The sequence below is a fragment of the Oreochromis niloticus genome, linkage group LG16 (assembly GCF_001858045.2).
Source record: "Oreochromis niloticus isolate F11D_XX linkage group LG16, O_niloticus_UMD_NMBU, whole genome shotgun sequence".
Lineage (NCBI taxonomy): Eukaryota > Metazoa > Chordata > Actinopteri > Cichliformes > Cichlidae > Oreochromis > Oreochromis niloticus.
This window is the reverse complement of record NC_031987.2, coordinates 17,652,057-17,679,415: the sequence shown is the minus strand read 5'-3', so window position 1 is coordinate 17,679,415 and position 27,359 is coordinate 17,652,057. Positions and strand designations below refer to the sequence as shown.

The 27,359-nt window shown below is 40.2% G+C and overlaps 2 protein-coding genes across 2 annotated transcripts; both read right to left on the bottom strand.

Annotated features, from left to right (window-relative positions):
- Positions 1–1,765: 1,765 nt before the first annotated feature.
- Positions 1,766–3,548, bottom strand: LOC109197501 (pollen-specific leucine-rich repeat extensin-like protein 1). The gene is made up of 2 exons (XM_019352647.2): positions 2,887–3,548; positions 1,766–2,772 (listed from the first exon to the last, which is right to left on the bottom strand). Exons 1-2 carry the CDS (start codon positions 2,891–2,893, stop codon positions 1,946–1,948), a joined length of 834 nt encoding a protein of 277 aa, XP_019208192.1. The 5' UTR covers positions 2,894–3,548; the 3' UTR covers positions 1,766–1,945.
- A 14,109-nt stretch (positions 3,549–17,657) lies between these two features.
- sox21b (SRY-box transcription factor 21b) lies at positions 17,658–19,935 on the bottom strand. The gene is made up of 2 exons (XM_003447285.5): positions 19,674–19,935; positions 17,658–19,498 (listed from the first exon to the last, which is right to left on the bottom strand). Exon 2 carries the CDS (start codon positions 19,479–19,481, stop codon positions 18,735–18,737), a length of 747 nt encoding a protein of 248 aa, XP_003447333.1. The 5' UTR covers positions 19,482–19,498; positions 19,674–19,935; the 3' UTR covers positions 17,658–18,734.
- Positions 19,936–27,359: the final 7,424 nt, after the last annotated feature.

Genomic DNA, 27,359 nt, shown 5'->3' with positions numbered 1-27,359 from the left:
TGTATCAAATGCTGCACTGAGATCCAGTAAAACTAAGACTGACATTTTTCCACTGTCTGTATTCAGACATATGTCATTAAACACTTTGGTCAGAGCGGTTTCAGTGCTGTGGTTCTGTCTAAAACCTGACTGGAAGGCATCATAGAAGTTATTCTGTTTTAAGAAGTAATTGAGCTGTTGAGAAACTGCTTTTTCAATGATCTTACTTAAAAATGGGAGATTTGAGATCGGCCTGTAGTTGTTCATTTGTGTCTTGTCAAGATTGTCCTTTTTCAGTATAGGTTTTATTACAGCAGTTTTTAGTGGTTCTGGAAACACACCTTATATTAAAGAAAAGTTGACGATCTGTAACAGGTCTGACTCCAAAGTCTTTGAGACCTTTTTGAAAAAACTTGTTGGCAGGACATCTAAACAGCAAGAGGAGGAGTTCAGTTGACCTAAGATGTCCTCCAGGTCTTTGCTGTTAATAGGGTGAAACTGTTTCATGGTGTTTAAACAGTTTTTCGGTGGACACAGTACATATCCTGAATCTGCTGTTGATGTACCAATTGCTTGTCTAATCTTTTGGATTTTTTCTGTGACGAATTTGGCAAAGTCATTGCAGGCCATGGTCGAATGAAGCTCAGCTGGCACTGACACAGGAGTGTTTGTTAGCCTGTCAACTGTAGAAAATAAGACCCGAGCGTTATGACTGTTTTTAGTGATGATGTCAGAGAAGTAGGACCTCCTTGCACTCCTCAGTTGTAAATTATAATTGAAGTTTCTCTTTATAGATGTCATAATGAACCTGGAGGTTTGTTTTTCTCCATCTGCGCTCAGCTTTCCTACACTGTCTTTTTTCATTTTTCACCAGTGTGGAGTTTCTCCATGGAGACTTTTTCCTTCCAGAGATAACCTTCACCTTAATGGGAGCAATAGTGTCCATTACATTTAACATTTTAGCATTGAAGCTATTGACGAGCTCATTGACTGAACCAATGGACAGGTCAGGTGTTAATGGGAAGACCTGGTTAAAGATCTCACTACTGTGTTCAGTTATACACCGTTTTGTGATCACTGCTGTTGATATATTTGTGTGGGCTGAAATTTTACTTTCAAAGAAAACACAGTAATGATCAGACAGGCCCACATCAGACACAGTAATGTTTGAAATGCTCAGGCCCTTGGAGATCAGTAGGTCAAGAGTGTGTCCTCTATTATGTGTGGCCTCTGTTACATGCTGAGTCAGCCCAAAGTTGCCCAGAGTGTTTCTCAGGTCTTTAGTCCCTTTGTCCTGAGGGTTGTCCACATGGATGTTAAAATCCCCAACAATAATTACACAGTCGAAATCAACACAGATCACAGACAGCAGTTCACTGAGATCATTGAAAAAGTCTGTGCAATATTTGGGAGGCCTGTAAACATTAAGAAACACAACTTTGGATGGGGCCTGCAGCTGTAAAGCCACATATTCAAAAGACTGAACTTCCAGGAGATAGCTGCTTACATTGAAATGATTCATTAAATAAGACAGCAACCTCTCCTGCTCACCCTGGCCTCACTGATAAAACTGTAGTTAGGAGGGGTCGTCTCGATGAGAACAGCTCCACTGTTACTTTGGTCCAACCAAGTTTCAGTTAAAAACATAAAATCAAGGCTGTGCTCAGTGATTAAATCATTAATTATAAATGTTTTCCCAGCTAAAGATCTAACGTTTAATAAAGCCAACTTAAGTGTTTTAGAGGTATTATTTGCCCCCTCGTGTTTGGGAGCAGTCTGTGGCACACAAGGTATGTTTACTATATTTAAAGATCTTTTAGAGTGCAGCTCTCTGTGTTTTCACCAGGCCACGTCTCCTGTCACCTAAAAGTACAGAAATTTTAAAACCTTCTAGTAAACAGGGTCCCAGCTTCTCCTGGGAAAAGTCACCACTGCCATAATCCTCGCAGCCCGGACCCTCCACACATCACACGTCAGACTCCGGAGACAGGGCATGAAGGTGGTAAGGAGGAACTAAGGGGGGCGAGGCTGGGCAATGTAACTTAGATTGCTCTGTTGAGGGCGGGGCTCGATGGCGAACCTTTGGCTGCTCTGGTGGGGGGTTTATGGGGGACAAAAAGGGATTGGGCCGGGGGGTAGATCTGAGCCCAGCATTGACCCGCTCCATCATCTCCTCAGTGAATTTCAGGTGTGGGGAGGAGGGAGAAAGGGAGGGGGAGGAGGGTGATAGCCTGTCAGGGGTTTGGGGGACTGGGGAAGGTCGTGGTCCCTGGTCGTTGGTGTTGTTGAGAGAGTTGGAGGCAAATAGGGACCCCTCTTCTTGCCTCAGATGTCTCTCCTTTCTGAGGCTCTTCCCGGGTGGGGGCAGATGGAGCTCCTCCTCAAGGTTTCTGCTGGGCTTTGTCTGTTCTTGGAGTACTGTTTGTTCCTCTTTATGAGATAACTCCTCATTTATCTCAGCCTTGGCACCAAGCACAGATGGATGACGTATGGAATAAAACAAGTTGGAGGTGAACAGTTTCACCCCAGACTTGTTAAAATTAAATCCATTTGCTTTAAACAGATGCCTGCGTTCCCCAAAAATATTAAAGTTGTTGATAAAATGCACTGAGTGGTCAGTACATGCTGATATAAGCCATTTATTCAGTGCAAACAACCTGCTGAATCTCTCGTCTCCTCCTCTTACAGGCCCACTGATGAATACAGCTGCATTCAGAGAGTTTACAGTATTTAATAATCCAGTAAAGTCCCGTTTCAGAACCTCCGACTGTTGTTCGGACACATCGTTTGACCCTGTATGCAGAACAATGTTTGTCACAGTTGGATATTCATCTGCAATTTGAAGAATTCTCTCCTTCAGGTTGTTGACCATATCCTTAGGAAAGCAGAGGACTTTAGTGTTCGTACCGCACATCCTTTGTACATCCTTTACGGCAGAGTCACCCACAATCAGAGTTTCAGGCCTAGCCTTTAGCTTTCCCTGTGGTCTTTTACTTTTCAACAGATTTTCAGACCTTACTTCGCTACTTTTAGATGGATATAGATATAGATCCAGGGTCCTTTGATAGTGGAGCAAATCTGTTCTGCAGTTTCACATTCAGTTGTTTTGGAGGTTTGTTGTTAACCTTCCTATTCACGGTTGTCCAGTCCTGTTTCCTCCCGTATACAGGAGTAGAAGAACTTCTCTGTCTCGTAGGAAGTGAAGGCCAGTCGGTTTCAGAGATTTCAGCTCGCTGTGCTCTGCCTGTGATACGTCCTCCCCCTTCCAGGAGACATGATTTATGTCTTTGTTTTGCACCAAGACAGTCCAAGGAGGGATTATCGCTTGAGGATTTATTATAATGCACAGAGTCTACTTTCTTGGTCATGTTATCTGTGCTCCTTAGCTGTGTACTAGCTTGCTCATCGCCATTGTTTTGAATCAAAGGCAAGGTTGTTTCATTTCCACACAGTCCATTTACCTCCACGTTTACTTCTAAGCGATGAATTTTTGTCTCCAGTACTGCAATCTTCTGCAGGAGGCTGTGGTAGTCATCTGTGGAGAGGGAAGGCATCTTGTTGCTAGTTAGCCTAGCAATAATATCTAATTCGTTACACAGCAAACAAGGAAAGACTGACAATCATTTGCACTCACATTCTCACTCATGAGCAATTTACAATCATCACTTGACCTAACTCTACAACCATATGTCTTTGGACTGTGGGAGGAAGCCTGAGTATCTGGAGTACAAGTAATCCACAAACACCCCAGTCTGCTTCAGCCAAAAAGTGGATTTGAATGCAGCAGCTTTTTGCTGTGGGGCAACAATGCTAACCACCATACCACCATGCTCCCACAATACAGATCGCACATCATATTAATGTGTTCTACCCCCAAACTTCTTTAAAGTACCTTTATCTAGAGGCAGAGATCTGCTGCTGTATATTGAGTGAAACCAACATATAAAATAAATCTGACCCACACTCCTAATGCACTATAGCTGTGTCCTTTCATGTGACAGCTGGTAGTTAAAGTCCATGTAATAATTAAAGTTAAGAAGAGTCTGTTCTCCCCTCTTAATTGAGAGATTCTTATGAAATTCACATGATGGGAAAAACTTCATATGAAAGCTAACAATGAGGCACATTATTATTATAAAATGAATAGCAGAATGAAGATCACAAAATAATAGAAAAAATACTTAAAGAAATGCTTAGTAATACCCAGCTGTCATGGGAACAAGACGTGGGGTACACCCTGATCATGTCGCAAGTCAAACACGAAGCTAACACAGACAGACAGTCAGTCATCCTAACATATAGAAAATTTAGCATAATCAGTCAACCTAATATACATGTCTTTGAATAGTGTGAAGAAGCTGGAGTGCCCAGAGAGCGCTCATACAAGCTTATAGAGAAGATGCAGACTCTACATAGAAAGCAGCAGCCATAGGCAAATTCAAAAATAGGCTATGCAGCCAAGATAAAATTATACTAAGATATAAATTACATAATGAATACATAACACAATCTAACTGAATAAAAAGTAAATTATTTTTGAAAAAAAACATGATTTATTTGTTTAATTTTTAGCACATTTATTATATTTATATATACTAACAAACCCCCCTGCACAGAAATGCACACGTGATAGGGAACATAGATACTTACATGCGCTATGATCATCATAGTATAATTTCATTTCAGTCACATATTTAAAATAACATAATGAGAAAAATTCCAGTAATACTGATCTGAACCAACCATCAGACTAACCCTGATTTAAAATGAACTCTGATACCCAAGTATGTGTAAAGTGATGAGTTCTTATAGCAAACTTAATATTATATTCCTTTTTTACCAAGTTATTACTTTGAAATCATTTATCTTCTTAAAAATGTGTACATCAACAGGAATACATTATTCCTGCTGAAACACAGGATGGTGCCAGAGAGCCATGGAAAAACAAGGCAGTGCATATAATCACATTCAGCTCAGAATTTTTTAAAATATATTTTATATCAAATTACAGCAGAGCTTAATAATTTACAAAATAAAACTCAACCTTTGATCAGTGTTTTCAGGTAATTCAACAGCTCTTTGAGGAGAACATGACAAAAAAAGTACAGTGATTTGCATCTAATGACTCTCAATTGTCTTTTCCTACATTCCTACATGCTACAGGCCTCTTCAGTTAGATTTACAGAGAGGACGGCTCAGGATCCTAGAAACTGGTGAAAAACAACTCAAAGTTTTTCATTGTTTTATGCTTTACGTAACGTGAGGCGCCTCTCAACAACCCTCTCTACAGTCTTTTTGGATTTCCCCTCCATATTCATATGAGTCTTTAAATGAGCCCACACTCTGTACAAATACACACAAACATGAAAACTCAAAGTGAGCAGAAAAGAAAAAATCATGTAACCCTTGCTGTGGCTCAGACATCTTTCACAAATGCACATTTAATTCTTATGAAAACAAAAATTAAACTAAATTAAAATATGGTCACTTAAGAAATGATGAACAAAGAATGATGAAGAAATGAAACCTCTCTGAGGTTCATTTCAAGTTAAATCTTTACTCATATCTTTTTTTTTTTCTTATATTGAGATAAAACACCTATCTTATATGATAACATTTTAGTACTGGTTAGGTTAAGTTTAGTTCTTAAGAATTTGGCAAAAATGCACCCTATGACTGAATCACATATGTTTGCTTTAAATAAAATCTTGTTTTTACATTTCTATGAGCTACATCTTCACATTCTTAAAGAATATCATCAACACATAATATTTTCTTTTTACTATCTCAAGTACAATTTTTTGTTTTTTGTCTTCGATTGATCACAGATGCCTAAAAATTGCAAAGATGCAGTGCAAATATCAGCCCTTGTGGTACCTGGCATTTGGTGGTATTTCATCCCTATATTCATACGGGGAGTGCATATAAGAATGAGGAAAAAAAAGATGAGGTGGATGCAGTGTCTCTAGACAATAGCATGGGGGCAGTGTTGCTGTATGTGGTGGCCTTGGATCACTGGAACGACTGGTCCTAACAGTTTGCATTTCTTCGGGATGCTCCACCAAATATGCCATGAAATAGTCTAGGATTGGACATCTTTGTACTTTAACTGTCACCATTTCAAATCTCAACCATGCCAAGCAGTGACTGACAGTATATACAGTGGATTGGGAGGTATGCAGTCATGTGAAATGAGTAGCCTGTATAGAGTTTTAATCCTCTTTAAGACTGCTATCCATCTCCAAATTAATATCTAGGGGCCACATACCCCTCTGCACTAGTTTGTACTTGTATAACCCACTTCTCTAGCAAACTGATCAAATGATTCACTGGAAAATAAGATTAATAGTTAGGCTGCAAAGCATGCTTCAGGTCCATTATTTGGGAGATTCCAGTGATATACTCATTACATTATAAAGCCAATTCAAGGACAAGAAGCATGAAGAGCTGTGTCGTAGATTAATTGCCATTAAAGGTCAACATGCGTTCAAATTGATGAAGATACTATCCAGTTTTCATCAGTAGCAAGTGCATAGTATATGGGAAATATATAATGCTCATTACATGCATTTAAATGGGTCTGTCCTAATTACTAATCAGTCTCTTGTACCATTAGAGATGGAAATTAGAAATACAAAACAGACCCCTGGGCATCATTCACTCAGAATACATTAGAGTTTTCTTTTATCCTGGAGTTGGCATTGTGCAGAAGAAAGCCAACAACTCTCCAAACTTTGCTCGATGTGGTGTCAAAGACACGACTCTCACGTTTTATTACTTAAGCTAAAATCTCTGATGGTGTGTAACACTGAGGAACAATTGTTTGTGAACATAAGAGAGTAGTGTGATATATTTTTGTTCAAATAGCTTCTAAAAAAACAAAACTATACTGTTTATTTTGCTATGCCCCAATCAGAATATTGGCTAGACCCTTCAGTGATTCTTTCTTCAGTGATTCCCGCCCACCTCTCTGGCAGCTTACCGATTTACATTTGAGCATAATGCAAGCATTAGAGGAGGCACAAGGCAGCCCTGATAAGTTACAAAGTGCTCCAGGGGTAAACCTCGTAAGAGAGGGTTTGGAGTTATTTACAGCGTTCAAATCCTTCAAAAATTCATGTCTGGAGGATGAGATTGGTTTTGCAGTTGATGCTTTGCACACAAAGCAAACACAATGCACACGGAGGGTGTTTAGCTGTAAATGACCAGATGACATTAATTCTAATTGACTGATCTCATCCCATGCTTAGGACCACTGTGTATGATACTGCACAGGACACAAGGGTCCTGTCAAGGCACAATGTTACACACAAAGCAGCAAAACAGAAACACTAAGATTGGCTTAAGAACTGAGGAACACAGAAGACTGAAAATGATTTTTAAATGCAATTTAATTTTCAATGAAGCAATACTTCCTACTTGTGTGGCGTTTTCTATTCAAAGATATGTTTTTGATTGTGCAATTCTCATAATAAGAGTACTAAAAAATTGCAAAGCCATTACAAAGGAGGTTAAAGGCAATGGAATTCCTTTTTTATCAGAAATGCTTTCTGTACAGTTGTTCCATTTGAAATGCATTTAATTGCAAATAGAAAGAAGAGAGAGAAAGCCAACAATGCAAGAGGCTGAAGCATTTTTCTCATCTTCTTTGAGTGAGCGTATTCAAATCTAAGCGGGCAGACAATGAGGGAAAGGAATCGTGCTCTGAATAGCCTCTCTCTCTCTCCTTTTCATTCCCAGGCCAATCCACAGCCTTCGTCTTCTCTGCTGTCAGGGGTGGGCTTTCTACTCACAGCTCAAACTTCCTAGCCGTAGTGGTAGAACAACACATCCACTTGATGGCACAACAGTGGCACACATGTAGGTACTATTCATTGTGTCATTATGTGAGACCTGTGTGGGAGTCTGCGACTGTGTGGAAATATCATCTATGACAATCTACATGACATACTGGGAGTTGATGTTGTGCTTTAACCAAGCTGTTCAGCCACTTGTTTGACAAGGATGCAGCTCCTCACATCATCCGGCTCTGCCAGGCCCGAGCTCTAAAGCCATGGCCAAGTCCTGACCCTGGAACCTCGCTCTCCCCACTCATTTCACCGAGGGGAGGAGTATCTGGGGATCATGGGGCACAAAGTGCTTGAAGCCTGCGCCTTTGTTGGGGCAAGCCGGTAGAGAACACCCCCAGCAGATATGCTGACAGTCTCATGGGAGCAAGAGAAGAAGTTAAAGCAAAAAAGTGCACCCTTCAAACTTTCCAGTGCAGTTCTAGGAATTCTATTTTTTCTCAACAAAGATTTATACATATTTATACATGCCCAAATACTGATAGGAAGGTGGTAGAAAAAAAAATCTTGGAATTGCAGAGGTAAACTATATGTAAATGCCATAAAGTAATAGACTTGTAGTGCAAATCACACCATTTTATCTTTAATTTTGCTTTCGTACCCTCCCCACTCACCCCCCCATCCTCTTTCCTCTGGCTTAAAGGTGCATCAGAGATATGCATTTAAGCATATTCAGAACACGGGGCGTGAAATTAAATGTGTGGCAGAGTGAGAAAAATATACAGACGCTGGAGATGCCTTAAAAATAGTCATTTATGCAGATGGAGAGGAGTGAAATCATTTGCAATGGGATGACCCTCTCTCCAAGCATTTCTCCCCTCACTGTTCTTCCCTAATCTTGCTCTGTATCTTCATTTTTCATTGAACTCGCCAGTTTGCTGCTAAGCAGCCTTGTAGATAAGGCAAAGTGCTAAAAGGAGACGACAGAAGGAGCTCAGTGGGCCCGTTTCTATTGCACTTTCACCCAAGGCAATGGGCAGAATTTAACGGATTCCTTCCAACATATGTTTTTGCCAGATAAGTAAACAGTGTGTGTCGGAAATGAAAAAAAAGCATTTGCAATTTAATGACATTACAGCTCCCAGCTTAGCCCGCCGTGCTGCGAGGCGAGGAGCAGAGAAAGGGGAGAGCGGAAGAATGGAACCGGGTGTCATCAATGTTTTTTTTTCTTTTCCCTTGCAAGCAGCAGCACTGAATTCTTCTTATTCTTTTCAAGCCCCTTCCCTTCTCCATCACTTCCTGCTATTTTGTTCTTTTGCCCATAGTTTCCTCGCCTTTGTCAGACTGAAATTATCTATTATTTTATTCAGAAAACTTGCCATTCCCTACCATTCCACCCTCTTCAGCATCTGATTCTCTCAGAATTTGGACTAAAACACATCTGCCCTGGCCACGGGTGCTCTCTCTCTTTCACTTACTCCCTCTTTATTTCTCTCAACCCCCTCCCTTGCCCTCCTTTGTCTGGCTTCATCAAAGTGTAATAGATGCTTGGCACAATAAAGAAGAGCAAGCCTCCATGTTTCCATAATGTTTAGACTTGGTGTGAGGACCACTGATGACTTAGAAAGAGAATCACCTCAGAGTCTATATTTCAGTGGCTGTAAATGATCCATCCATCCTATGTAAAACTCAGTGATTTCCCTTTTTTCCCTACTGGCTGTCAGACAGCCGCCTTATTATAGAAGGCTAATTGTGCAGGAAAGCAGATTAGGAGAGTGGTAGGATGTACTCCTTGACCATGTGCTAATGTGATGACAAGTTTGGGGACCCTCTAAGCAAAAGGCGTTGCACGCCAGGGCACTTTTGGCACTGGCTATAATCTGCCTTTGGTATTAACTCAGCAAACCGGCTTGTTTGAGTATGGATCAATCGCTCGCTCATTATTTTTACAAGAAAGCTTTATATTCAAGGCGCTTTCCTGGTGTTGATCTCTCATTAACCATGCTATGTAAATGCACTGGCAATCCCTGTGTAAGGGATACGTCACCTCAGGGCCCAGGCTTGCAGAAGCATGTTAAGGAAAAGAAGGGCCAGGAAATTTGGGTCAGTTGCCTTCGCCAAAACTTGAATTTCAGGTTTTCCTCAAAGCCCCCTGCTCAGCTTTTCTCTTTTAATGTGTTTTTGTTTGGTGATGTTATGTTTTAAATGTCAGCCCTGGAGCTGTCCAGCAATTTAGTACGCGTAGAAAGCCTTGTCTTAGTCTTGCTTCCAAGTCTTCGTGTTACCTCTGTAATCGCTGCTGGCTGCAACATTACACACACTCCATTCACCCATGGTCTTTTATCACCTCTGTGTATTGACTGTATAGGTAAAAGGTTAGATAGGGTCAGAATGAACTGATAACATTACAGGCTAAACAGCAATGCCTGCCTCATTTTGTTATATAGCATTAGTAGCTACTTGCTACAAGCTCACATATTTATCTGAGCAGAAAGGACCTGACATATGACACTGGGTCTTGAATCTGCATGAAATGAATTAGCTGTCAGGAAGCATTGTGCATCAAATTAAGGGGGAAATATTTCAACTTGTTTACTCATTTCTTACATGCGCACACAAACATCCAACAATTCATACTGCTCAGACATCTGTTTGCCTGACAAGAGATCCTGAGGCACGTGGTACGAGGAGTGGAGGATTCTGCCATATTTGGCTTCACTGTGCACTGGCATGGTGAATGACGCAACAGGAAAATGAACCTGACAGCACCAGGCATCGGCTCGGCATTTCTTTTGCGCCCTACATACATAAATCTCTTATTATTGCTCTGTGTTCGCTATGTATATTTTTACACCTGTCTGCATCAATATCAAAGTAGAGGTTTGGTTTTAGACATTCAAGTTCATTCGTGTCTCCTGTGAGAGTTTATATGTGGAAGGGAATAATTCCAAGGCTTCTTTCTATGTTGAAAAGGACTGTCAAAGGGCACTGTTCCACTTGACCCATTTTATTTTTCATACAAATAACTTTAGTGTGCTTGAATTAGCATGCCGGAAGTTGCAGAGTTGCATGGATGTTGTGGGACTGGCTGTGTATTTACTCTACAATTTTAATGGCTATTAGCGGGTCAGGGAGCTATTTACTTTGAATAAAACTATACATCTTACATGTGGATTAAAAAAACAGAGAAACCTTTAGAGAGGAGCACCTCTCAGTGGCTCAAAGGAGAGAGAGAGAGAGATGTCCCTCTATATGCAGGTACTTCAGCAGCTCCTAGCCTTGTATCATCTTTGTTAGCAGCACAGCGAAAGTGAAGGCCAGACTTTTGATTGCTTTCCCCATTCACATCCTTTTATAGATCCCTTTTCTTCCCACACACAAGCAAACAAAGCCGGTATAAATACTACGTTCAAAAGCCATTACCTTCAATGTAACCCTTTTGCTGTAACAAAGAACATGGAAAATTTCCACAACACAATTTGACTAGGCACAGCGTGATGGTGTGGCTAAAGAGTATGGGATGTCTGAAGGACCCCTGCATGTGATGTCTGGTAGGACCATACATAATAGATTTGTTCTGAGGACCTTCACATTACTTCACAATTAAGGTATGAAGTCATGCTCCTTCATCAGCATAACTAATAGCACATTTCATGAACCGGCCATGTTTTCGAGATTAAAGACGTGTTTTGCATGTGTTGGATTTTCTGCCGAATATGATAAGGTGCCCAAACAAATTATTGCTTTACTGTCATCAAGGTGCATACACTAGCGTCTTTATATCGTCATTACTAAGGCATCCATAAAGTTGTTCCAGCGCATTACACCATGGCTCGCTGTGAGACTGAGTGCGGAAAAAACAATCTGACAGCCACAGTCATGAGATCAGTGTCAAGTCTATTAAATAAAGCGCTGCACCTGACACTATAAAATTCAATAAAAAAATAAACAGCTATGAGAGTAATGGAGTTAAGGACAATGTCTTTCTGAGAGAAAAGTAGGAGAAAAGTAGCGTAAGCCAAAAGACAAAATCCCAGTTCCCATCCAGCGAATGCATTCTTCAGGTTCCCGACATTTCAGTACACAAAGATTAGTTCATGGAGCGACATATCATTTGGCAATGATCTATTTTGCCACTGTTAATTACAACAAGTCTGCACAATTTGACTGCTAAACCATGATATCACAATGCAGGGTATGAATCCCAAATCAAGCTTTGCACACCATAATCCTGTTAAAATGTAATAAATAATCCCTGTGCATTAATGTTGGCAATATTTCATTTTAATAAGTTCTTGTAAAATCGAGGGGGGGGGGGTGATGGCATTACAGCTCACTCACTTCAAGTGTGGTTGTGAGTGTGCAGGAGGAAATCATTCCTTCTCATTAAAGGTGCAATCTTCGAGCCCCCCAGATCTTTGTTGTAATAACTGGGGAAAATAATCTCTTTTATTGATAGGCACATGTAGAAGAGAGTATGCCAACTGACAGGTACTTATCTTTTGCCTGTGTCCTGTGTTATAGAAAGATATAATTCTTTGTGACTGCTCCTCGGGGCATCAGCTCTTCAACTTCATTATTTCTACTTAAGATAGATATATTTTTCCTTGAAAACCTGAGAATTAATACGAGACCCAGCAATCTCAGCCAGCGGTCATTTGGAAATGGAACAAAAAATGTCATGTCAGTTTAAAGAACATTTGTTAAGGCTGCTCGCTGACATTATTCTAATTTATTGATGGATTCATAGAATAATCCTATGCCTCATGTTTTGGGCTATTAACTTAATGATTTCAGTGACTACCTTGAAGCTATACGATCTTTATATAAAGTTAAATCTTCTCAAAATTGTGACTTTATCGCCGAAAACATGTGCAATTCTTTTTTTTCTCTCTCAATTTTATACCTGTGTACAGTATTCTCAGATTTTATGTTTGCATACCACCCTATGTAACGCCTGAACATGATTTCTGAAATAATGTTCCTCCTCATGCTCAGCATGGTTAAAAAGTCATTAGTGCAATGAGTTCCTTTAGTCAGCAGTGGGAGCTTTAGAGTCAGACAAAATGCTAAGAGGAGGGTCTGTTTCGCTTTGAATGTTTCTCTCTGTTTTGGAATTAACCCCGGATAAAGTGGACACTCTTGTTTGCCTTTACAAGCTTGTGCACAACACAGTTCTCTGTCTACTGACTATTTGAAAATGAAGGTTTCACCTAATAATTATTAAGAGATTTGGGTAGCTGGGTGGGAGTAGAGGGGATGAGGGAAATATCTATTCATTGTGCATTTATTTTATTCTTATATTTACAGTCTGAAAAGACATGGTGTTCTTCGTGTTTAGCTTTTTTTATGCTGGATCCTTTATATTTTATTTTATATTTCAAAAAAATGACAAAATCTAATTTTCCCTTATATATGTTTCCCTTTCCTTTCACATTTAAAAAAATTAAATGCTAACTGGAGAAGGGTGTTAGATGATAACTCATCCTTGTACCACAAACTGCGTATTTCATGAAGGCAGCAGAATAAGAATTGGTGTTAAAGCACATGTTTTACATAAAAAAATGTGAAATAATTCACATGTTGTATGGGCCATGAAGAAATAAATGTCAATGCAACATTTTTACCTTTGTGTGATATAATACATCTAAAATATTTCTTTAATTTTGTACAGTTCTGAAAAATGTATTGTTAAAAGTGTGCTCCTCTATAGTCATCTACTTACTAATCTAATTCATGTATTATATTCTCATGCTTGACTCAGTGGCAGACTTCTTATATAATCAAGATTAAAATATAACACGGACTATTTTTGCATTTACACACATTTAAGGTTTGAGAAGAGTAGTGGTGCAAAAGGAGAGCCGATACAGAACATATGGAAACCCTTTACAATGAACAATATTATTTGAGTTATTTGAGGACCCTGAATACAACTAACTTTTTATTTCCTGAAATAAATTCTTCAAATATAAAATTTGTGCATTAAGCAAATGAATTTGTTTGACCTGTTACAAAGCCTCGAAATATTAGAGTTAAATAATCTGCAGGATCACAAAATGTTTTTATTTTCCTGTCAACATGAGGCGGGAATGTTTTCATACAGAGAAGCGTTAAAGTTTTATTTTCAAGATTGTCCAATTATAAAAATTTACCGATCTAAAATGTATGCCAACAAACCGCAATAAATAAAGCGGGGTTACAATTTTGCTGCTAAAGACTGTACAGACTGTAAGTGCAGGTTACTCATCTCACCTGCAAAACTCACGATCACCTCAACCAGCACCCCTCCCGCATGCACCCATTTGCCCCCAACCTAATTCAAGTATCCCCTCTCTGAACTCCAGCAGGGGTCCATCTACTTATTGCATTATGTACTATTAAACAAACTTGGACTTCTTAAAGGCAGAGTCAGACTTCAGAGGCTGTGTGCCATGTTTATAGGGATGGACTGTACAGTACACAGAGATTTCTCATTTCTCTTGGTGACCTTGGGCACAGTGACATGTATGGTTTTGAGGCTTTGATTTGCCATGTTGAAGTGTTGCGGAAAAGGTGCAATGCAAGATAATTTTGGCATTTTTTTCCCCCTCCTGGGAGCATAGAGAAGTAAGAAATACAGCAGTTCATACTCTGGAGATTACAGGTAATATGGCACACAGCCTCCATAAACATTCTTGACCCAGCCTGATGATGGAGATATTGCTTCAGGAGAGACTTTTCACACTTTGATTTGCCTAAAATGAGATGGAGAACTCAGTGATCAGACTCTTTGAGGTTCCTCGCGGAGAAGCCAGCACTGGCTGTATATCTCCCAGCATTACACACATGCTATGACAACCAGGTGAGCAAGAAGCAGACTCCTGCAAACAAATTGAGAAAATATCCTCAAACAGATGATATTGATGTATTATTCATGTCAGAAGAAATACTAAAATGATCCATCTCAGGCCATTGAAGCCAGGTGATAATCCACTTGCTTGTGGGGCAGCCCTTGGCGAATTAGAGATGAGGAAACCATTGTAGATCCCTCTAAGGTCAACATGGCTGAACTGGTGATACATATGTATGTTAATTTGCCTAATCTCACTTCTACAAATGTCTTACAGGCACATAAAGGGTTTAACACTAAGACATAATGATATCAGGGCATCAGGCGGGGGCTTATGAAAACACAAGGCAGCCATGGCTTTAAATCTTATGTAGAAACCTTTGTATTGACTGTCAATATCTAGAGTAAAATACCAAGGCATGTATTATCTGGATTTGTTTTTTAATGAAAACATTCATTTCAGTCTTTGCCATTTTTTCCTATAAAAATATTCTTTAACTGGTCACAGTTTAAATAAAAAAGTCTCTTAAATTTGGTTGAATTTAAACTATTTTATCAATTTTTTGAGCGTTCTCTGAGTATTGGACTAATATTTTCTATGAATAACACTTCAGCTAAAAGCACTTTTCATGTCAGATCCGTGCTGCCAGTTTTGCTCAGAGTTTAACAGACATCAATAAAGTCTAAAATTAATTTACACCCTGCTCTTTAGAAAAAGAAGTCCTTATCTCATGTACACACTTCAGATAAATCAAATAGACATAAATGCTTTCTATGCCTCACTCCCTTGATGCCAACAAAAGGCACTGTACCTGACGGAGCGCTGCTACTGCACTACTTTCGGTTTAGATAAAAGAGTTATTTAATCTTTATTTAATCTGAACAACCCTTTGAATTCCTCCAGTGTTTTTTAACAGTTGCTCACAATGATTAGCACCTTCAAATTTTTTTTATTTTTTTTATTTTTATTACATCATATGCTTATCATGCAGCTCTTTCTGTGGCCAGATTTAACTTTTTTTCAGACACAGAAACAGTAAAATGAGAAAACTTCACCTACTGAAAAAAAAATTTTTGTAATTGCAATTACAAAACTAAGGATAAGGATCAAAAGTCAAGAAAACCTGAAGAATTACCCCTGATGAGACTGTCAGTTTAGCTTGGTTATATATCCAAGTATTTAGACTTTTAATCATCCCCAAATTATTCCAGCTATATATTATATCGCCAGAATCTGATTTTATTTCTCCTGGTTTTCCTGCAAGAGAATCAACATTTTATAGGGGGAGAAAAAAAGTTTTCTCCCACTTTTGTTCCATAGTTATATCTCCACCTTTCCCATTGAGTTCCCCTCTTAGTCAGAAAAAACATAGGCTATCTATTCAAAAGGCATTTAGTCCATTTCTTTCTTGGCCGGTAAACCTATTCATCAATTGTTCTGGCTTGTAGATTGCATTCTAATGCTAATCTAGCGTGTTAAATATCTTTTTGTTCCCCTTTCACCGTTTTGTCATTCAGTTTATCCAGTTTTGGCCACCCATTTTATTTATTTATGCGCCTGCTTCTATTCATGCGCTCATGTATTTTTTATTATGTTGTTTCACTGTCATGCAGTGTCAACTCACTCTATTCAATGTGGGCTACTTGAAGGGCTTGGAGGGACAAAGCGTGTACACATTGCACTGCTATTCACTCCGGCCAGCTGGATCGACTGAAAAAAACCTTGTGAAAAGAAATCCTCCACAATGGACACAGAAGAAGTGCACAATGCTAACAGTTTTCCAAATACCACTGATTGCTTTCATCACAATGAGGGAAAGCAGCCGCTTTTGCTGAGCTCCACTTCAACAAACAACACTCTCACAAAACCTCCCAACCCACGTTTTGTTCCCAGACAAAACCTTCTCGACCGTCCAAACGCTCCCAGAGTTGGAAAAAGTTCTTTCAGCTTTCTTCCTCTTTTCCTCAAGAAAAAAAAATATAATAAAAAAGGGTCAAAGAAAGAGAAAGAAATGGTCGCTGAACTCGCAATGCGGATTCTTTCACAGCCTCCGGGACGATCTCTGTTTTCATCCGACAGTTTTGCCCTTTTATGACACCTCAAAAAAAACATACGCTTTGTCGTTCGTGACACGTCATTCAGAATTATCTCATTACAAAATGAAAAAGAACGAGGAGTTCTTTTTTCTTTTTCTTTTTTTTTTAAGGAGGCCTAACCTGCAGGAAAGCGTCAAATTCCGGTGTCAAAAAGTACACCTTTTTCCGCTCTGCGCTTTTCTACTGTGAACTAAACACAACGCGCTGTTTTCCAGGCCAAGAAGGAAGTTCCGTAAAAAGAAGAGATCGAGGTGTTACAATGGAGAACATAGCGGTGAAAGGGTTTAATTAACCGTGACGGAGATAATTATCCCTGGACTGTCCAAATTAGTTTTGCATAATCGCTCTGATCCTTATGAATTAATCTCTTAGTGTAGTCTGGTAGAAGCGCTTTGCTTAAATTACGCATTTTACTTTAAAAAAAAAAAAAAATCTACGTGCGCGGTAATGCACATACACACCTGTTTTACGCACACACGTGCACGCGCACACGTAACTGCACACTCCTTAAAACGGGTGATAAGCATTTATATATTTGTCTTTAAAATTTAAATGATTCTTCTTTTAATTTGCATTAATTGCTATTGCTGTTTGGAGTTTGTTTTTTTTAACTGCAGAGCGCGCAGCTCAGGCTGATTTAGAGCATAAAAGACGTGTTTGTTCTGCAGCCTTAAAGCAGCTCTCTCTCCTTTTTTTCTTTCTCCTTGGGAAAAAGAAAGCTCAGAGTACCACACAGTTTTATCTTCCTTCCTATTCACGATTAAAATTGTGATAAATAAGGTTTTGGCTCTTGATAACAATGGGCTGATTTAGATTTCCCCCCCTAGTAATGCCATTCAATGCGCGGACAAAAGCGGCCTTTGGAGGATACCTTACACTTCACCTGGACTGAGGAGCAAGAGCAGGAAAAAGAAAAGATAACAATCTTGTTCATCTCATCAAGAACTACAGCCGCGATTCCCTTCCGTTTAATCCGAATACGCTTTATTGTAGTCCTTTGCTGAACAAGTGAACAGTAGCAATAGTTTGAAGTACATAACGGAGGTTAAAGAAAACACAAAACATACAAATTCCATAAGAGTTAGTTAAAAACGTCTTTTTTTTCTGCACATGATACGAGGAGTGGGAGAATGGTGAATCCAGGAAATTATAAACCCACTAAATAAACTTCCATCTGCAACTTTTTTTTTAATCTTCTTCTTCTGCATCTTCAAATCTGAACTTTTTTTTTTTCAAGAGAAAGAAAATGGGGTTTGGTGAATCAAACCCCGAAAGTTATAAAGCATTAAAACTGAATATCACCTTCAAAATAAATTACATCCTCTACGTTTCATGTGCAAATAATACAGAACTAGCCTCATTCACTTTTTTAAAAAATTGTCTGGTTCACCATAGATTCCACTAAACAATAAATAGTACAGACATCTATAAAACGGTTTAAAAACTCAAAATATACACCGGGTTTCTAGTGAAATACGTATCTTCCTGGCCCTATCTCAAACACTAAGCCTATAACGGCAAATAAACTAAAGTCATTTTTATCTGTACACATTTACAGTGCTGTAACAACTCCCCTTGACCCATGAATTATAACCTCCAGCAACTTATTTGCGAGGAAATGCCTTGATCCTTAACATGGTCATTGTATATGCTGCCCTTGATTCCAAACTGGTTAGTCAGGCAGGTGCAAAAGATAGAAATCGATCAGGACACCCTTAAAAATGAGTTTTCACAAGGGGAAACTGCTTTTATACCTCACTCTCTCTAAACTGTGTGCATGTGTGCCATCTTTTTAGTCCTTTTCCTTGTGGCTGTGTGAAGTGATGGCTTGGTAATAATAGATTAGAGAGTTCTCTAAATAAGCATTACCTTAGATAAAGGCATTAATCAATATACATACACATGTGATATCTGAGACGACGAGCACTTCATCACATGTACAAGTTTGTGCATGCACAATAAAACTCTTGCGTGAATAGCTTTTTTTCTGTTTGTTTTGATTTCACATTTCATTTTCTCAGATGTCCAAAGTGGGCCTATCATAATGCCGCAGCATATGCAGGGTACGGTTCAAGTTGAGGTTTTCCCATCCCGGGGAGCAGAATGTATGCTAAGGGTGGTTGGAGTCCTGCTGAGGGCCAGGCCGTACAGTTACACGGGATCATGTAGCCTGGGTTTCCCGGGGACGGATGTGAGTGAGTGTGGGTGTGCGTCCCGCCACCTACACTGCCAGTCCCGGTGAAAGCCGTAGCGCCTCCCGGCGGGTAGCCCAAAGGAGAAGCGTACGGAAACGAAGGTGGGGAAAGCTCGGTCATCTTGGATCCCAGGTCGAAAAATGAGTAGGGGTTCGCGGACATGGAGGGGTTGAAGAATACCCTGGCCGCCGCAGCCGCAGCAGCTGCTGCCGCCTTATCGGGGTTCCCAATGACAGACTCGGAAAGTGCTCCAGTGGAAAGCCCGTTAACTTTGAGTGCGTCGTGCTCCCCGAGATTGTAGGGCACGGGGAAAGAAAACTTATCTTTTTTCATCAGAGTCTTGGGCTTCCGCCTCGGTCTGTATTTATAGTCTGGGTGTTCCTTCATGTGCATCGCTCTCAGCCGTTTGGCTTCGTCGATGAATGGCCTTTTCTCAGACTCGGTGAGAAGTTTCCACTCCGCTCCCAGTCTCTTGCTGATCTCGGAGTTGTGCATTTTAGGGTTCTCCTGAGCCATTTTTCTGCGCTGGGCTCTGGACCAAACCATGAAAGCATTCATCGGACGTTTAACGTGATCCATCGGTTTAGACATGTTGGAACAAACTGTCTCTGAAAGCAAAATATTGCACAAAAATCAAACAAAGTATAGGTAACTTCCAAGTTAAGTACAGAAAAAACAAAACAAAACGCACGTTATAAAGAGTAGCTTATTCAGACATCGTCAGCAGGCCGACATTAAAATGAAGATTCACTTAGACTGCAGCTCGTACGTTTGCTTACTTACTTAACACTTCAGTTCTTCATCCCACCGGTGATTATCATGCGAAAAGTACAAACGGCAGCGTCCTTAAGAGTGCTCCAGTGTTTCCTGCTTCATGGTTCCATCCAGCAGTGGTACGGCTTTAGTAAATATGAAGAAGATGAAGCAAAAGAAAAACTGTGCCTTGCTTTCCTCTTGTCGCCTGAGACTGTCAACCAGCACTCAGCAGCAGCATACACGCAAGTGGATGGTAACTCCCGCCTGCCCCATGTGAAATACAGGGGTTGTGCGGCAGGTAGTGAAAGTGCTGCTAGCGCATGCGCACTAGCAGCGATCACGCAGATGACTGCTGGACAGGTTTTTTTTCTTTTCTTTTTTTTAATTCCACCCTGATTTTAAAGGTTGTGCGCATCTCGTATTTACAGCTTTATGTATTATATGAGACCTGTGTGTCCTCGGTGTTAAAGGTCAGTAGTTTCATCTTTTCATCCCAGCAGCTTTATTCTAATGAGAACTTTGCGTTTAGTTTTTTAAAGAAAAAATAGGCTACTTAAGAGATGTACCTGAAATACCTGAGGACGCCAGCACATGTGAAAATTAATAACGCTGTCAGGTTTAGGGTGGAAAGCGACTGCAGACAGATGTGCGTTGACGTTTACTCTTACCTTGTACTGAATTTCTGAAAATCAGATAGTTAAAAAAAAAAAAAACAACACTCGTGCTTTCAGTGATTTAAAAGGTATCAGTAGACACTTCCTCTCAGTTTCATATGTGCGTTTGACAAATCAAACCAGCTCACTCCACTTTCTCACCTTTCATCCTCACCGGTGACTCCGTCTGCTGTCCCTTTTCCCTTCCCTCTTTCCCCTTGGGTGGCAATGCCATTCAAAAAAAAAAAAAAAAGTAGCGTGAGCACAAGACGACACGAGAGCTAAAGAATGTCTTCTTTAATTTTCTGATATTGCGGTATTTGCGGTAAATAAGCAAATGTTGAGGAGGTCTGAAGTGTTTCTAATCGCGCTTGGTGAAAATTAATTACTTTCCTGAAATCCCCCTTTTCACTTTCACTTCAAAGGACTTTCCCAAGGGCAGCGAATCAACAACTGAAATTAGGTTGTCGAATATTCAACTAAGCAATTACAGCTATCTGCAGGACCTGTTGAGCAAATTGTAGGTTTAAGTGGCTTGTTCTGGCACCTTCTCTGTTGTACATAATTATATATATATGTATGTGTGTGTACAAAAAAAAGGAAATAGAAGAGCGGCATCGAACAATATTATAAATGAGGAATTAGGCTGTAGGTCGAGCGTTTAAATGAGGATATAAACGGAAGTTTAATTCAATTCACCTTAGTGTTGTCCTTTTTTAACGGTTCAGCCTAATCTCCAGTTTACACAATATAGAATGTGGAATTATCATTATTATTATTATTATTATTATTATTATTATTATGTCGGGAAATTATTGAAAGTTATCAGTAAAGACCCAAAGTGAAGATGAGGTTTTTTTTTCTTATTCACATTTCTTTTTACAAGGATTAGCGTTGTTTTATTACCGCGGAGAGAAGAGGCTCACTGAGGCATCGCTCTTTTGTCTCAGGTACGAAACCTGACAAGGTGAAGATGATCCGCGCCGTAAACGGGGACCAGATGAGAGACAAACCTGCTGCTTATAAGCTGGCTCGCAGCATCTCTCAGCACCGCGCGCCCCTTTTTTTTTGTTCGCGTGTCATTCACATCGATAACGTTCCTGCAACCACGCGCTCACTCCACGGGAGCGTAAACCTCTCGTGACACCAAAGTGCAAACATTTCTATACACTGTACGTAGAAGCCCGAGTGGAAAGTTCTCGTTGGGAGTTCTAGACGTGCAGAGGTAAGTATGTGCACATGCTTGCTGTCACTGGGCCCCTCGAGATTTCTTATGAATTTCTCATTGCTGTTCTCTTTTATTGTTAGGGTTATTTGACTGCATGGAAATATATAGTTCCTACTAAATTATGGCCTCTGTTTTAATGATGTATATTGCGGATTTGAGGCCTGCTTTAACGGGGCGGGTACAGCCACCAAGGAGGTTGTGTGCTCAGAAAAAAATGTAAGGATTTGTTTTATCTGTTTGAAAGAAGAGCTTATTATATTGTAGACTGATGCACCATTAATTTATTCAGTTTGTAATGGAATTCATATCTAAAATAATAATAATAATATAACAACAACAGTAAACATTCCCGTCTGTGTTTCCCCCCCTTCTTCTTCTTCTTTTTTTTAACCTCTGCTTGGGTCCTAGAAGGAACACTTAAATAATTCAACATGAGTTAGTGAGAGTGGGAGAATTACCTGCCGATAAAGCCTGGGTCCAGCCTCTGAGACGGAGCCAGCACTCCCACCTCACAGCACATTGATGATAAGAGTGAATAGAAAAATATCATGCAAATAGAAGGCAGACAGCAGCAACAACAAGCCCATGGGGACATTTTCCTACCCGGGGAGATCGCGCACAGTTCACTCTAAAGTGCTAAAGCCATCACTCTGAAATAGGACCCCCTGGAGGTGCAAGAATCTCCACGATAGCGACAAACAGTTTATTCTGCTCAACACTCCACTAAGTCTGTGAGAAAGCACAACAAATTATGGGGAGAGACTTGATGAGGATCCCTGGATAATCCCAGTTTGCATAAAAAGCCCTCATCTATAAAGAATATTGTAGGATGTGCACTTCACCTCCTCCCACTTTTCAAAGTGTTTACTGTTATTCTCCCATTGGAGCTGGAAGGAGGGGGAATCGAGTCTTTAGAATAAATTGATTTCAAGGGAACACAAGTTGACCTCTTGCTATCTGATGGCTTTCCTTTGACTGGGGGGGGGAGAAAAAGCGAGGGTAAACAACAATATCTTCTGTTTGCCACTTCAAACCCCACAGAGTGGGGAGTATTTACTGTCACATGAAAGTTTGCTCATTATCGGGGAGGTTTGTAGAAAGGGAGAGGGAGGGTTCCTGATTGTGTACCTGATGTGGTTTCTTTCTGCTTGTCTGATCACAGCTCTGCCTGGCTCTTCCCCTTCCTTTTTTTGCCACCATGGCTGCTTTCATGCAGACCGAGCCAAGAGAGAAACGTACACCTCCACAGCGAAAGGTAGTCATTTCGACTGTGCTGAGATGATCTTTATTTACCCCTACACGCTCATGACAACTGCTCCACTTTTTGGGGGTTTTTTTACAGCTGATTTTCAGATTAAGGATTTAAGTGTGCAGATAAAGAGCACAAATCAGGATCCAAATATTTCATTAATTTAGCTAAAACCTATTTAAAAGCGCGATAGCTATCATAAAAGCGGCGCTTTAAGGATGGAGAATTATAATTCTGTTACACACATAATTACTGGATATTTTCAGTTAACTCGCTTCATCATTTTTGCACATTTTTTGCTAATCACTCGCTAAAGAAAACAGGACAACAAAATCCCAAATTTTAAGGCATAAATGTGACATACAGCGAAGGACAAAAGTGTTTTCCCCGTGATGTGGAGAGCATTGAAAGTCAATTTGTCACTATCGCACGCCATTAGCCGCAGAGTCTTATCTCAAGTGAGCCTTTGATAAAGTGTTAATGACAAACAGTTTAGTGCTGAAAGTGATCCCATTGATTACTATTTAAAGGTGATTGCGTTTAGATTAGAAGTCATTTTGTCTAATGAGGTTCCTTTACAGCGTTCACAATACGTAGAAAACATGCTTAAGTGCAAGGCAACATAATGACAGGATTGGTAAAGAGACAATGCCGACTTCAGCATCACCTCAAATGAGTCACACACAGAATGTCTGAATAAATGCATAATTAATGTGAATATAAAGTTAATATTTTTTTTTGTGGTTTGAAAATGTGACCTATTTTGAAGGTTGTGTTCTCAAAATATATTCAATAAGTGCCAAATTAGTTGTGCAGTTCTTTAATCATTCTAATTATACAGTCTTTATTGCTCCTTAGGGCAGAATTTTATGTCTTTGTCTCAGTGGGAATTATTTTGGTGAAGAACCAAAATATTTACTCAACCACAACCTAAATATTACGCATATCAAGAGGAATTGAGAAATAATCCCCTCATAGAGCACAGTATTAACTTAATCACATTAGTGAAAATACTATTGATAGTGGTCATGATCCCTGGTGAGGGAATCTGTGATTCACAATAAAAAAGCCATACAAGATAGAACACAAATTAAAGACTGGGGACTTGAACAGGCAAAATGGCCCTGAGGACTGAGCGAGAGTGTGTGTGTGTGAGTGTGTGTGTGTGTGTGTGTGTCTGAAAGCTTGAATGATGGTAAAGAGGGAAGAAAAAGGGGGGAGTGATTGTCAGTTCAATCTTCGAGGACCTCAACTGACAGTTACAACAAACTTTGAAAGCACATTATGGAAGGAGAATGGCTACACAGAAGCATGTGGAGTCCGCCAGGCTGATAAGACCTTCATCTTTAAACCGCCGCTTGTCAAAGTATTATATGTAATCTCACACTGCAGAATATCTCCACACCCCGAGGGGCAAACAAAATAGCAGCGGCAATCAAATGACTTCCTGGATCATTAAAAAAAAACGGCCGATCCAACCGTTTGTGAAAAGTCAGATTTTTGAACTGCGATTGCTGCCACCCGCCCGCAGGGTGTATGTTTAGCTTAAACCTGCCACGTATTCTCTGTGGCAGAGCCCCGTGGTTCATATCCAAAGATACTTGCTTACCTCGGGGCTATGAGATGACTTTTCCAATGATAGACTATTTTGAACCATTTAGCGGATACATTATCACTGGCCTTTCTTCCTTATTATATTCCCCTTATCGCCACAGCATCGCTGCAAAGCCCCAAATAGAGAGTTGTAATTACCCAGACTGCCACCTGATAGCAGCCCTTCTATCAGCTTTATCACTCCAGGTCCTGCTAACTCATCATAGAGACAGAGGGAAGAAAAGGCCTGCTTGTGGCACAGCCCACCACAGATAGCTCATCTCTCAGATACATGTATAGTTCCAATTGGGATCAGAGAAAACTGATGCACCAAGGCAATTTTTTTATCCACCCTTTTCCTTCAGCCCCACAAAGACTGCTCTCTCTCAGTCCTCTCCTAGTCTCTCACTCTTTATGTCCGAGCTGAATTGAGGCCACTCCGCAAACAAAAAGTGATCCAATCTCCTTGAACCTGTGGCAGCGCAGTATCATGCTATTTGGGCTTTTCTAGTGCCCCGTCGTCCTTCAGAGGGAGGAAAAGAAAAAAAAATTCCAAAAGGTGAATCGTTCATCTTTAACGCTGCGCACAGTGTCAAAGACACTTGCGTAAAAGTTGGCAGCTTATTGAGTTCAGCTTATTAATTACCTTTGACCTGATGAACCACCTTGCTTGATGTTCTGAATGGGATGCAAAGACTGAATCTATTGATTTGTGCTCATCTGAACTGAATAAACAAAAGGTAAAAACTGTGAAAAGTTAAAGGTCAAGATTTAATGTATACTTTTAAATGCTTTTTTACACGCGGGTCTGTAAAGAAGAAAAGCAAAAGTTAAATGTGATCAAATCAAACTGCGAGACTGTTCAAAGTATTCACAGGTCGCCTATTAAAAATGACCTTCTGTGATTTATTTTTTTTACCCTTTTCTATACGTCATTATACTCGCCAATTCCCACTAAAAGTCATTTATGAAAGGTAGAATAAGTCAAATTAACCCAAAGAGAGAAAAAAACAAAAGCAGATGACTTAACTAAGCTTGAACCAGAAGACTGACCTTGACAGAGACCAAACAGTGCTGTGAATGAATATATATTCTGGCGAATGTAAGAGTTAAATATATTATATATGTATTAGAATTTTTGAGGATTCTCAATCATCCAAACATTTGTAGCACTAACTAAATTTAATGTTACTTCCATTTTGGATCTACACCTTAATTACCCCTAAACTACCCATTAATGCCAGAGAAATACGTAGCTGCAAAAGTTTTTCTTTTCCTTCTTTTGTGATCACAACATTACTGACAGTTGGTGATTATTATCTATGTATATAATTAGCTGTCAGTTTCAGAGTGCCTGTTTGCATTTGTATGACACGCTCAAAGCGCTGCATCCTTTCCTGTCGCGTATTGTGCACATAGCCGTGCCTTTCTCCATCACTTGTAACAATGAAAGAGCCTTTGTGCGTCGACTCATCGTTACGTCAAAGAAACAGGCAGGGTGACTGTGACCTCCATCAAATGGGAAAATTGTGAGGATGCATTGGAACTCTATGGTTCCCATGGCCCGAGCGCCTTCTGACAGAGGCACTCCAACACAGCTTGAAAGGAGAAATCAATCTTATTTGAGGAGATTAAGTGACCAAGATAATAACCATGTCACTGAGAGAGAAAAGGAAGTCCCACTTTTCACGAGAGTGAAACCAACTTCCTGCAGATGGCTCAGTGTTGCGGCTGAATATCGCATCTCTTTCTCTCTCGGTGAGCACTTTGTAGGGGTGTTGTCATGTGGCCATTCGAGCAACTGCAGTAAGAGCTGTTTGTTCCAGACACAAAACACATGGAAAGATTAGCGATACCTGTGCAGTTTTTTATTTTTTTATGTTTCCAAATATGTTTGTGTGTGTGCAAAAATCATCTGTGTGCACGTTCTTCCTAAGCACTGGCTTGAATGACAATATGATCAGTGAGAGGGTAAGTGTCCCGTCAGCATGTTCTGTTCAGAGTGTGTGTGTGTGTGTGTGTGTGTGTGACAGTGGCTGTCTCAGGTGATCTCATTATTTGATGGACACAGCAGTGGAGAGGCTGAATTCACACTAGCCTCTCTCGTGCCGCACGCTTAATCAGGCCATTACTCATGCAGAGCAGCGGAGGCACTTATAGGAAATATTGATCATATTTTGACAGAGTATTCTCCCCTCTCCATAATCAGCAACGCACCGCCGCCACACCGGCGATCCAGCGCACGCAGCGCACGCGACAGCATCATTAGATGCCACTGCAGAAGGGCTTCCACTTATCAGCAATCCAAAGCAGACAGCCTGTGTTAGTGTGTTAAGATGTTTGCCTAATGATTTTAACTAATCTGTTTATTTCCAATGTTTATCTAAACAGCCTGTGAGGGAGGGATAGTAAAGCAAGGAACGTGGCTTTTCAAAATCAAAGACTTCAAAGCAGCTAATCGCCTGCATGAAGATTAATGAATTACTCTTACCAATGCTCCTCTTAGTTTTTCACTTGTGCTTTTTTTTTCCTTTTTCTTTTTTTTTAATGTTTGGCTAAAATAAATACCCGTGCAGAGCTACTTTCCCAGTGAGATACCAGAACCAAAGAGTGGGACCCTGCGAGAGTCAGATCATCGTCCCATGGGATGTTTGCTAAAGATGATGTGACATGCCTAAAGAGCAAAGCTCCACCAGGGGCCCTCAGGGGTGTTTGCGTTTGGCAGCACAAGCCGAAAGTAACCTCTCTGTTCAAATTAAGCCTTGCCAAGGGTCAAGTGAAATCAATATGTTAATCCATAAATTGTCCTGTGTGATAATTACTAAGAGGAACAGTAATTACAAAAGACATTAATTTACTTCTTAGATTTTGTGCCAGGGGAGAGTTTCACCCAGCCTCGATTCATCTGGAGGCAAACAATTCACAGAGGAAGCGTCCCTTTTTTTAAAGCAGCGGTCGATTCTTGCGGGAACAGTGGGCGCACACAAGCT

Bases quoted from the DNA above. Each gene is read 5' to 3' on its own strand.
- sox21b (XM_003447285.5), bottom strand. From the start codon at position 19,481: ATGTCTAAACCGATGGATCACGTTAAACGTCCGATGAATGCTTTCATG.